A 13,020-nucleotide genomic window follows, 5' to 3' on the forward strand; every position below is an offset into this window, starting at 1 on the left:
AATGGAAGCTATACAATCTGACTACGTGGACGGCACTACTGGCTACCTCAAAGATCCTAACAAAGGTAACAGGAACGTATCTTTGAGGGACGCCTTTGAATCTGGCCTCATCGTTGACAATAGAGCAGCCGTGTCTTTGCAGCGTGCCATCCATCAAGGATTGTACGATGATAACACGGGTAAGATCACTGATCCTAGTACAGGTAGAGCCGTGACGTTGCATGAAGCGATGAGAAAATGTGTAATCAGCCCCACGTTACCGTGTTATTGGGACAAGCGTGGCGAACGTTTGTTATCATTGGCAGAAACATGTCGTGCTGGCGTAATTGACAGGCGCACCGGTATGTTCAAACGGTCTTATCATCGATATAGAGAGCATGGGATTTGGCTTATACGAGGCGATATTAATGAACATGTACGACATTTCGTCAGGCAAATTTATACATCCAACCAGTAACCGCAAGCTGACGTTAGCTGAGTCATGCCAAGTGGATCTAATAAATCCCTTGACATCGATTATCAAGTGCACCAGGTCTAACAAATACATCCCACTGGCCGAAGCAATCTCCTCGGGCATCGTCGATGACATTCGTGGCATGTATGTCATCCGCGAACTTGACAAAGCGATTAATCTCCAAGAAGCAGCGAAGAAGGGCTTCATCGTCACATCAAAGACGCCCCTCTCGATCGAGGAAATAATCAAGTGCCATCTTTACCGTAGCGATAGTGGTAAATTTGCTAATCCCGTTGTTAACGAATATCATGATTTGCTCCAAGCGATTAATTGCGGTCTCGTAGATCCTGATACTACCGCCTTAAAGGATGCGACGACCGGACAGATCAAATCGCTATTAATGGGCATCGAAGACGGGACGGTCGATGTGTCTCGAGGAAGAATATTGGATCCTAAGACGACACGCGCTTTTAATATTGATATAGCTTTAGAAAGAGGTCTATTGGTCACAATCGACAAACCTCTAGCGCAACAAATAGCACATAGATCACCCTTAGAAGCCTCTAAAGCCGGACTTGGCGACAAAAATGTCAAAGAATGCACTTTGGAAGAAGCGATTAACTATCAACTGATTGATCCAAATACGTCGGTTGTAAGAGACCCTAGAACCGGCCGATTTGTGACGACGGCAAGAGCGATTGCGGACGGTGTCGTAGATCCCTCCGTCAGAGGCACGATTGAATTGAACGGCGGAAACAAAAGGGAACCGCGTTTCGTGCGTTTCGGTGATGTCACCGTATTCGTTAGGGAACCTTTCACTTTTGAAGAGGCAGTGGAGAAAGAGTATCTATCGTTAGAATCGGGCAAATTAACGGATCCGATCTCGAACGAACAATTGACTCTAAAAGAGGCGGTCGGTCTCGGTATCGTAGACTCTGACTCGGCGTTGATTAAAGACTCGCAGAAGAAGAAGTTGGTAAAATTGCCGGAGGCATTCCGCAAGGGCATGATGGACGCTGAAAAGGGCAATGTTCTGGACACTGCTACATCCAAGTTGTACAGCTTGCCCAAGGCTCTGGAAGCCGGCCTGTTGATCACCCCGAGGAACGGCGTTTCGTTTATCGAAGCGCTGCAGTTCAATCTTTACAATCCTACCACGGGCAGCTTTTATGACCCCTTCGTTGTCACTTCCGTGTTAGATCGTAGGCGCCTCACGCTGGCGGATGCGATCGAGTCGGGCCTAATCGATCCGTCCACCACCGTGATCAAAGATCCGTTCACGGGTAATATCGCGAGTCTGTTAGAGGCAATGAGTAGCGGGAAGGTAGATTCCATAGAAGGCAGATTAGTCGAGGACACTGATGACAAGAGTATCGACTTCATGAAGGCCTTGGAGCGGGGTTATATACTCGCCGCTGAAGCCAGGGTAAGTAGCACCAACCAGAATGATGCCTTTTACACATCCCTGCGATTCCTGCACCAATTGAATTTGGTTCTTTGTCCTCTGTTCGTTTATTTTTTTTTCTTACTGTTTGGGTTTCCAATTTTTCTCACACTCGAGTTTACGTTTGCTACTGTTTCCACTCACGATTCTCTAACAGCTTCTCCGAGAGTTGGATGTGATTATCATTACGCTGTCACGAATCGACATTACGTTTTTATTGTCGTGCGATTCTTTCTCTGTCACATCTTGCCTTGCCTGACGTGAAGTTTTATATCATTATCATTCGCGAAGAGAACCCGCATGATGGTCCCGCATGGGACCTCTAAGATTTCGTTTTTTATTCGCATAACATTATTATCACATATCGATCAAAGATTGAAAAGAATAATACGCGTAATGTGCATGAGCATAAATTAAAATTATTCTCACTCTGATCTTATCTCTTTCTCCCTCTACTTCATAGAGGAATCATCCCCGTGCTTCCTTTTATCGGAATGCACTTCAAACGGTTTATCTCAGATTTTCCTCATCATGTAATACACCATACTTACCTTCCTTCATTACCTTAATGTGGGTTCAGTAAAGGTCGGCCATCATCATGAACGACACTAATTGGACACTACGTACGTTTTCTCGAGCTCATCGTTTACAATCGACGATCTACAAACCATCGAACAGTATCGAACATCGTATCATGAACAATCTCCTCCACGCAGAATATCATTAATCCTAAGCCAAGTTTTGTCGCATCAACAACGCTAATTCCTTTTTAATCAATTAAGTAACATTAATCTATAATTTTATCGTTAATATTTAATTTTATCATTAAGCTAATAATTTTAACTCACTTATCTTATTTTTTGCAATAAAATTTCCATTGTTTTATGTGCAGCGCAATTCGAAAGTTTATATAATTTATTTTGAAAACGTTTATGAAAATATTTCTCGATCGTCTGATCCAATCATGAGATGCTAATGACTTCCTTTAATTAGAAAAAAATGTATCATTTGCTGAACATACTAATGCGTACGACATGCATGTATGAAATAAAAAATTGGCATTTTTCATTCAAAATTAACGCTTACTCAAGGAGAAGAAGGATTTGGCTGAAAGGACATGCAACCATAATCATGTTGCTCTTTACCTTTCATCATCCTTCATAAAACATTGGTTTAATCGGGATGTAAGACGATTGTGGCAAATAAATTAAAGGCATTGGTGAATAAAAAATAAAATTTGATAATAGTCATCTTTGTAATGTGTAAAAGAAATAACAGAATTGCATTAAGAAAATAGTATGACAATTATGATTGATTGATATTTATTGCCTATATCATTTTTAACGTAATGTTAAGTAATGTGAAACGCTTGACGGTAATCAAGACCAACATAATAATTGTGAGCACCGCATCAGCACTTCCTAATATATTATTCCACAATTAAAAGATTTTTTATAATAAATAATGTAAAGAATAAGTTCTTGAATTCTTCTCAGTTGGTTTTATTTACCGATCTTTAAGAAATTTATATGATTAACACATTACGATGAAATTAACATATGTATATCTCTTGACTTAATTTTATCAATTTACTTGTTAATATACGTTTAATCCAACTTTTAATACTTGTCTTCAGAATTATGATAATTATTATATATTTAAATGTTTTCCTTTTTTTCAGGTATGATTATGTTTACTTATCACGAACCTATGTTTTCGCTAGCATGTGTTAGCGGAAATTTCTCCACATTGTACATTACTGTATCATACGCATTATTATATGCAGTACATCATCACACGATCGTTACTCCGTCATTGTGCGTTTTAATTTATTTGCTTGTTGGAACGTGTTTTATTACGCAATTACGTTCTCTTCATACTGTTATCGTTTATGCTTTAAACTGCATATGAAAAAATCCGATACGAGAGATATGCAGTTCTTGCAGATAAATTAAAGCTACCATTTAATACTGTATTTTACCTGTACGTTAAAAGTGTGCCTGTGTTTGCATGCGTGAGATATGTCGTAAGCTTAATTACATTTCTTTAATCTTTAATTAATACGATGCTTATATCGTTATTGGTAAGATAACGATATTCTTATGATTTACTTCAGTTTTTTTTTCTAGCACATTAAATGTAGTGAAATAAATAAACTGCACTAATAGATAGAAATGAATTGTTTTTTTCCAACTTCATTTTAGCAAGCGGTGGAGGAGAAGTACAAGCTCTGCGATGAGACACTATCTAAGCTTCTGCAGTGGGTCTCCGAAGTTGAGGATAGACTGGCGAATCAAGATACCGTCAAGGAAGACGTAGAGGAATTGAGAAAACAAATAATTATCATGAAAGTAAGCAGTAGAACTCATATAATTATAATTTTTCTTAATTGAGCAAATTGATCTAAATATGTTTATTTTATAGAATTAAATAATCACATACGAAATGTGTTACTTGCAGGAAATAAAGGAGGATCTTGAATCGCACAGTCGACCTGTATCATCCTGCCTAGATCAGATTCGACAAGTCGTCTTGACTGGCAGCAACGTGTTATCTAGCGACGAAGTGTCCACATTAGAGAAGAATGGTCGATCTTTAAAAACTCGATTCGACAAAGCATTAGATCGTACTGACAAATTAGTGAAACGTCTTATTGGTGCGAGAGATGAACTAACAAAGTTCAAGTCAGTATCTTTCATGTAATTACAGTATAATTTAGTGTCTTCCGAATTTAATTGATTTGTTTCATACAGGAATGAGTTGATGACGTTCTCAATTTGGTTGGACAAAGCCAGAAGCGTGCTCGAGGATAAGGAGCGTTCCTTGTCCGATCTGAACAAACTCAGTACCAGCACAGATACAACTCGCGATTTCATCAGTGATGTTATTGCTCATCAAGCAGATTTGAGATTTATTACAATGGCCGCACAGAAGTTCGTTGATGAGAGTAAAGAATATCTCCAAGTTCTTAACGACTTCAGGACCAGCTTGCCACAAAGATTGCCACATAAAGAGCCCACAGCTAGCCAAGATTCACCGGTACGAGCCGAAGTATCCAATGCAACTGCTCGATACAAAGATCTACTATCCCGAGCAAATCTCCTGTCAGACAGATTGTCGGGAGTTGGCGGCAAACAGAGAGATTACCACGATTCTTTGGACAAAGCTAGAACGTGGTTGAGAGACGTTGAGCCGAAAGTTATCAGAGTTATTTCCGAATCTGTTGCCGCGGAACCGAAACAAGTAGAGGATCAATTGAGCAAAGCTAAGGCATTGAACAACGAATTCCTTGCTAATGAACGTCTAATCGACAATGCTAAACACAGCGTTGAGGCGCTGTTACATTCTTTGGAAGGCCAATTAACGATCAACGAGGCTAGAGGGCTTGAGGAACCAGTGAAGGCAGTAGAAGATAAGTACAAACAACTCAGTAATGCTCTGGCTGATAAATGTCAAGAACTTGACACAGCGTTGGTGAGAAGTCAAGGAGTGCAAGATGCATTGGACAGTCTGGTTGCATGGCTGAACAATGTTGAAAGTCAATTTAAGTAAGTATAGGAGATATACAATTACATTTCTGAATTATTTTGTGTTATTTTAAACTTATCTTTATCTTAACTATACTTTAACAAACCGTGTATTCTATAGGTCGCTTCAACGTCCGGCAAGTTTGCAGAAGGAACGTTTGGAGGAACAACAAAGAGAACAGCGATTACTTCAAGCAGACCTAGATAGCCATCGTTTGAGCGTAGAAACTATTACAGCGAATGCTCAGGATCTGCTCTTGAATTCGAGCAATGTTCGCATTGCCAAACGCATCGAAAGCAAGCTGAAGGATGTGCAAAGTAGATTTGAGAAATTGATGGACAAATCCTTGAGGCGCGGTGAATTCCTGGATGAAATCGCGCAGGCCCTGAACGAGTTCCTCGGAGACGTGGCCAAATTCGAGAGTTGGTATGCGCATATGATGGAAGTTCTCGATTCGAGAGATCTAAACAAGCTTGACATGTCAGAATATGAGGCTAAGATGGCTCAACTGATTGACATGCGCGAGGATCAGCGTGGAAACTTCGAAGATCTCGTACGTAATGGAAAGAATCTGATTTCTAAGAAGGATATAACCGAAGCAGGCGCGATTAGAGATAAGATCAAAGCACTCGAGTCTCAGTGGAAGGAACTGAACAATCTGCTCGACGAGAAACAACGATTGTGCAAATCTAGGGCGGAACAACACACAGCCTATGAGAAGTTGCGGGATCAAATACTCGATTGGCTTACTCGTACAGAAAACAAGGTGCAAGGACTCGAGCCGGTCGCCGTAGATTTGGACAAATTGAAAATACAGCAAGAGGATTTGAAGCCCATACAAAAAGAATATCGCGATTACGGTAATACGGTCGATAAAATCAATGATCTCGGTATTGCTTATGACAGTTTGATGAAGGAACGCGGCGAAAGTCCAACGCGTCGACGTGGCAGTACTAGTCCAACGAAGAGACCAGGTATTACATTTGTTATTATTACATGTACGATTTTGCATAGATACTTTTCGATAGCATGATTTTATGATGCAAACTTTGCATGTTGGATTTTTGCAAATCAATTATCAATTATGTAACTTATCAGTTACAACAACTAGCTCATATATCTTTCACATTGCATCTTTTTCAGCACATGATCATTGCTATTTTCGTTACGTTTGATCGTTTTTTTCTGTCATTTTTTTTGTAGTACTGCGAATGTCACAAGACGGTCGCTCGCCGTCACCCACTAAATCCTACGCGGTTCAAAGTCCGGTCTCCCCAGGTGGTAGCAGTGGATTCAGCAGCCGCCGTTCGAGTCAAGATGGTTTCCATCTCGAGGAATTATCGCCTGTTCAACAGCAACTTTCGGAAATTAATCACAGATACGGATTACTCGGTGTCAGATTGTCGGATCGCCAAACGGAGTTAGATAATATTAGGGAGGAATTGAAGAAACATTTGGACCATTTGAAAACACTCTCACAATTCTTGGATAAGGTAATTTTATTTTTTAGACTAACGTTACATTTTTAATTGTAATATATAATTGATTATAATTATAGCAGAGCATAATACACAATTTTTGTTACCAGATTCAGCGGCAATTGCCTAAAGAAAGCATGCCCGCAACTAAAGATGATGCGGACAAAACGGTCAAGCAAGTTAAGGTTCTCATTGAGGAGATGTACGAGAAACAATCTCTGCTGGATAGTACTCGAACGCAAGTGCGTGATTTAGTCAGACGTAAGAAAGGAGCTGACGGAGTGGATAGATTGAACGACGAAATGGAAGACGTTGCTAGTCGGTGGAGATCAATTTCGGACAGATGCAAGGACCGAATTAAATTCCTAGAAGATATTAAAGATTTTTATGACACATATGATGGTCTTAACTCTTGGCTTGGCGCTAAAGAGCGTATGCTGGGCGCTTTAGGACCAATTTCGGCTGATCCTCGTATGGTCGCAAGTCAAGTGCAACAAGTACAGGTTTTGCGAGAAGAGTTTAGAACTCAGCAACCGCAATTGGATCATCTCGTACAAATCGGAGAAAGTATCCTGGTCACGATATCCATAGATTCAATAGATGGTCAGAAGATAAATGCGAAATTGCAGAGTATTTTACAAAGGTGGGCAGATCAAATGGGAAGATTAGACGAAAGGGCTCAGAGTTTAGGTGACGCTGTTGATACTAGTCGTGAATTCGATGCCAGCCTTAATCGGCTGCGAGACGCTCTACAAGGAATCTCAGATAATTTAGACGAGTTGACTCTTGAGAAGGATCCCGAAGAGCAGCTTCGTAAGATCGAGAATCTGGAAAGACAATTGGAAGGTCAGAGGCCATTGTTAGCGGACGTGGAAATGGCCGGTGCACAGCTGTGCGAGGTTCTAAGTGATCCAGCGTCGAGATCCGAGATTCAAGGAAAGCTTGCTACAGTCGGCAAGATGTACAGTAATTTGCAAAAGAAACTGGATTATAGAAAAGCAGAAATCGAAGGTAATCTGCGAGATGGAAGACAATTCGAGGCCTCCTGTAGCAGAACTTTGGGATGGCTCGCGGACGAACTTGGAAACATGTCTGAAAAACTGCTAGTGTCTGCTGATAGAGAAATATTGCAACAGCAACTCGATCATCACGAGGTATGTACCACTATAATTTAAAAAATTTTGTTTTTTTTTTTAATTATATATTTCATGTCTTCTTAGTTTTATTTTATTAATAAAAACAAAACATAATTTTTAGCCTGTTTATCGTAATGTGATGGGTAAAGAGCACGAAGTCATAATGCTGTTGAACAAAGGACGCGACATACTTTCGCGGTCTCAGAAAACTGAAAACCGTTCGCTTCAACGTGATTTGGATAAGATGCAGTCACAGTGGGACCGTTTGAAGAAGGATACTGTCGAAAGGCACACTCGATTGCAGACCTGCGCAGAACATTGCAAAAAATACTATAAAGCTCAAGATATATTTCTTCCATGGCTTCGACAAGCCGAGGATAAATTGGATAGTTTGATCCCCACTTCCTTTAGACGCAAGGATATCGAGAAACAACTGAAAGAATTATCATCATTTAGGAACGAAGTATGGAAACATTCCGGAGAATTTGAAAATAACAAGATGCTAGGCGAGACATTTGTTGGAGCTTGTGATATTGATAAACAAAATGTAAAGAACGAACTTAGTGCTATGAGAACTAGATGGGATAAATTAAACAATGGTATGTTTAAATTCGCTATTGTAATTATATCCTAATTTATTACAGTTCAGACTTGCGTGTTGTGTTATTGTATAATATTATAATTTAATTATATACTTCTTGTAGACTTGCTGTCTAGAACACAATCTTTAGAAGATACCGCACGTCACCTAATGGACTTCAATGAAAACTTACGCGATTTGCAACATGGCTTACAACGTTGTGAAGATAAGTTGGCTTCACACGATGCTCTTGGCGGAGCGGCTAAAGATCCAAAACTTCTTGATAGAATAAAGGTAATTAAATTTATTGTTTTCATACACAAAATAAAAACTATGATTAATACAAAATATATACTAATTATATAATTTTTAGAATTTGCGAGAGGAAACAACGAGCTTGAAGAAACCTTTGCAGTGTGTAAGACAACAGGCTAACGATCTTGTGAACAAAGCCGGCGAGCAAGGCGTCGATGCGACACATCTACAAGATGAGATTGATAATGTTACCGATCGCATTAACGACCTGCAAGCGAAACTAGATGACAGATGCAACGAACTGCAAAGTGCAGCGACAGCAGTCGCGCAATTTAATGATCAAGCGAAACTGATCAATCAACATTTGTCTGCTCTTGAAAAAGATCTAGATTCCATGAAAGCACCCGGTAGAGAAATCAAGATTGTAAGAGCACAATTGGAGGATATTGCCAAGATTGTTAGCAGAATTAACAAACTCTATGAAGAAATTGGCGATCTGGAGAATCGTGGCGAACGTTTGGTTGATTATGGTTTCGCTGCTGATGCTGTAGCCACAAGAGATCAGGTTGACGGATTTAAACGGCAAATTGGCAAACTGGATGAGCGGGCGCGTACCAGAGAAGATGAACTCATTTCTACTTTGAACAAATTACAAGAGTTCTATCAATTGCACGCAAACGTTATGGAGGGTATCAATGATGCAAACGAACAAGTCAGAAGATTTAAACCTGTGGGATCCGAAGTGGACTCTATTAAAGCTCAACAAGAAGACTTCAGAACTCTCAAAGTTAAAAAGATCGAACCACTGGCACACGCCGTTGAAGATTGTAACGCGCTCGGTCAAGGCCTCATACAAACTGCAGGACGAGATGTAAATACCATTAATATCGAAAAAGACGTCGATAAAATGAATGAAAGGTGGAACGACTTAAAAGATAGAGTAAGCATTCGATCTATATCTAAATGTTAAGGAATGTATATATTTATTCGATATATTTATGCGAGAATTAACAACATATTATTTTATTGTTTAATTAATAATTATTTATTTTTAGCTAAACGAGCGCGATCGCAAGTTGGATGTTGGATTATTGCAGTCGGGCAAGTTCCAAGAGGCTTTAGATGGTTTAGCGAAATGGTTGACCGATACGGAAGAAATGGTTTCGAATCAAAAACCACCTTCTTCAGATTACAAAGTCGTGAAGGCGCAATTGCAAGAACAGAAATTCTTGAAGAAGATGTTGATGGACCGACAAAATTCTATGACGTCTCTCTACAATATGGGACGAGAAGTAGCCGCCGATGCGGACCCGAAGGAACGTAAGGCCATTGAGAAACAATTGAATGATCTAGTGGGCAGATTTGATAATCTGACGGAAAGCGCCGCAGAGAGAATGGATGCTCTTGAGCAAGCAATGGTGGTAGCGAAACGATTCCAAGATAAGTTAGTACCACTTACTATCTGGTTGGATAAGACGGAGAAGAAAGTCAGGGACATGGAATTAGTTCCTACCGACGAAGAGAAAATACAACAGCGTGTCAATGAACATGATATACTTCATGAGGATATTATATCGAAGACACCAGATTTCAGCGAACTCACAGAGATAGCTAGCCAACTTATGTCGCTAGTAGGCGAAGACGAAGCTACTACGTTGGCTGATAAGCTTCAGGATGCGGCAGATAGATACGCAGCTTTGGTTGAACGATCCGAAGCTCTTGGTAGCTTGTTACAACGTTCGAGACAAGGCTTACGTCATTTGGTTCTCACGTATCAAGACTTACAAGCATGGATGGAGAACATGGAGATCCGATTGTCGAAGTATCGCATCTTGGCTGTACATACGGAAAAGCTTTTACAACAAATGGAAGATCTCGCAGATCTTACAGAAGAAGTATCTACGCGACAAACGGAAGTCGACAGTACCGTAGATTCCGGCCTAGAACTGATGAAACACATCTCGAGCGACGAAGCACTTCAACTAAAGGACAAATTGGACTCTTTGCAACGACGGTTTAACGATCTTGTCACGCGTGGCTCAGATCTTTTGAAACATGCCCAAGAGTCCTTACCATTGGTGCAACAATTCCATGATAATCATAATCGTCTGATGGATTGGATGCAAGGCGCGGAGGCTGCTTTACAGTCCGCTGAACCTCGTGAGGAAGAGATCATCCGACTTGAGATGGAGATATCGGAATACAGACCCGTCTTGGACAAGATCAACGCTGTGGGCCCGCAGTTATGTCAAATGTCGCCGGGAGAAGGTGCTGCGACAATCGAAGGTCTCGTGACCAGGGACAACAGGCGATTCGATGCAATTGCCGAACAGATTCAACGAAAGGCAGAAAGAATTCAATTGAGCAAACAGCGATCTTTGGAGGTGATTGGCGATATCGACGATTTACTCGATTGGTTCAGAGAAGTGGACAATCAACTTCGAGAGGCTGACCCGCCCAGCAGCGAGCCTGAAATTATTAGAGTACAATTGAAAGAACATAAAGCGCTTAACGATGATATATCCAGTCAAAAAAGTAGAGTCCGTGACGTTATTTCGACTGCAAAGAAAGTAATACGCGAGAATGCTCAGCACGAAGACACATCTACTATCAGAGATAAGATGGAGGATTTGCGTGAAACAATGGAAATTGTATCGGCTTTGTCAACAGACAGATTGGGAGCTCTCGAGCAAGCTTTACCGTTAGCGGAACATCTTCGCGATACTCATGCTGGCCTAGTCAGCTGGCTCGAGGAGGCTGAACAACAAGTCGCTATGTTACCTATGCCCGCTTTGCGGCCCGACTTGATAGCAGCGCAACAGGACAAAAATGAGCTTCTTATACAGAGCATTAACGAGCATAAACCTCTAGTGGAGAAGCTCAATAAGACCGGTGAAGCGCTCATCAAGTTATGCAACGAAGAAGAAGGTATAAAAGTGCAAGACATCTTGGACAATGATAACGCTCGCTATGCTGCATTGAGAGCCGAGCTAAGAGGCCGACAACAGGCGTTGGAGCAGGCACTGCAGGAATCCTCTCAGTTCTCTGACAAACTGGAGGGTATGCTGCGCGCATTGTCTTCTACCGCCGATCAGGTGAACGGCGCTGAACCCATCAGTGCTCATCCGCCTCGTTTACGTGACCAGATGGAAGAAAATGCCGCCTTAGCAGACGATCTTGCCCAGAGATCCGAAGCTTACGCGGCTGTTAAAAAAGCAGCGGACGATGTGATCAGTAAGGCCGGCAATAGGGCCGATCCGGCAGTTAAAGACATCAAACGCAAGTTGGATAAACTTAACAGATTATGGACCGACGTACAAAAAGCCACGACCGATCGTGGTCATACTTTAGATGACACTCTGGCCGTCGCCGAAAAATTCTGGGCCGAGCTGAACGGAGTTATGGCTACTCTGAGAGAACTGCAAGATGCGCTAGCTGGACAGGCACCACCGGCGGCTCAACCAGCTGCTATCCAACAACAGCAAGTGGCGTTGCAAGAAATTCGACAAGAGATCGATCAGACCAAGCCAGATGTCGAGCAAGTCCGAACATCGGGACACGAATTGATGGGTTTGTGCGGCGAGCCAGACAAACCTGAAGTACGAAAGCACATCGAAGATTTGGATCAGGCTTGGGACAACGTCACCGCTCTGTACGCCAGACGCGAGGAGAATTTGATCGACGCCATGGAGAAAGCAATGGAGTTCCACGAGACATTGCAGAACCTGTTGGAATTCTTGCAAGAGGCCGAAGATAGATTTGCAGAGATGGGCCCGCTTGGCAGCGACATTGATGAGGTGAAAAAGCAGATCAAGCAGCTGGCCAATTTCAAGGCCGAGGTGGATCCGCATATGGTGAAAGTCGAGGCGTTGAACAGGTGACGATTTAATTTTTAAGTTATAGCTGAATTTACATGTAAATGGCGTTACAAAGAGTTCAGTGCGCAGCATTGTCCCCTTTGTGCAACTCCCGCCCGATAATTATTTGCAATGAGTGACTTTCGAGAAAATGTAAAATCTAATCCCGTCTCTTTTGTTTTTCTGCGCCGGTTCCCGAACATAGGAGTCTGACAAGGCAAGTCAATCTCTCTCTGTGTTGTCGCTGGTAGTTAGAGCATGGCTTCGTATTGTTCTGAACGTGTTTAT

General features: G+C 41.5%; 1 protein-coding gene across 4 annotated transcripts in view; it reads left to right on the forward strand.

The window, feature by feature from the left end:
• Window positions 1-13,020, forward strand: part of shot (dystonin-like protein short stop) — a 106,352-nt gene that overhangs the window by 75,593 nt on the left and 17,739 nt on the right. For 2 of the 4 annotated variants that reach the window (XM_018455747.1, XM_018455749.1), the window contains 11 exons: window positions 4,103-4,249; window positions 4,359-4,582; window positions 4,652-5,446; window positions 5,547-6,400; window positions 6,630-6,919; window positions 7,015-8,058; window positions 8,162-8,639; window positions 8,745-8,914; window positions 8,994-9,815; window positions 9,931-12,752; window positions 12,938-12,949. In XM_018455747.1, coding sequence (XP_018311249.1) covers window positions 4,103-4,249; window positions 4,359-4,582; window positions 4,652-5,446; window positions 5,547-6,400; window positions 6,630-6,919; window positions 7,015-8,058; window positions 8,162-8,639; window positions 8,745-8,914; window positions 8,994-9,815; window positions 9,931-12,752; window positions 12,938-12,949 — 7,658 coding nt within the window. Of the gene's footprint in view, window positions 1-393; window positions 1,881-4,102; window positions 4,250-4,358; window positions 4,583-4,651; window positions 5,447-5,546; window positions 6,401-6,629; window positions 6,920-7,014; window positions 8,059-8,161; window positions 8,640-8,744; window positions 8,915-8,993; window positions 9,816-9,930; window positions 12,753-12,937; window positions 12,950-13,020 lie in introns of those variants that run through there. The other 2 variants (XM_018455750.1, XM_018455751.1) reach the window with 1 other exon arrangement.

This window comes from Mycetomoellerius zeteki, unplaced genomic scaffold (genome assembly GCF_001594055.1).
Source record: "Mycetomoellerius zeteki isolate Tzet28-1 unplaced genomic scaffold, Tzet1.0 scaffold51, whole genome shotgun sequence".
In the NCBI taxonomy this organism is placed as follows: Eukaryota; Metazoa; Arthropoda; class Insecta; order Hymenoptera; family Formicidae; genus Mycetomoellerius; species Mycetomoellerius zeteki.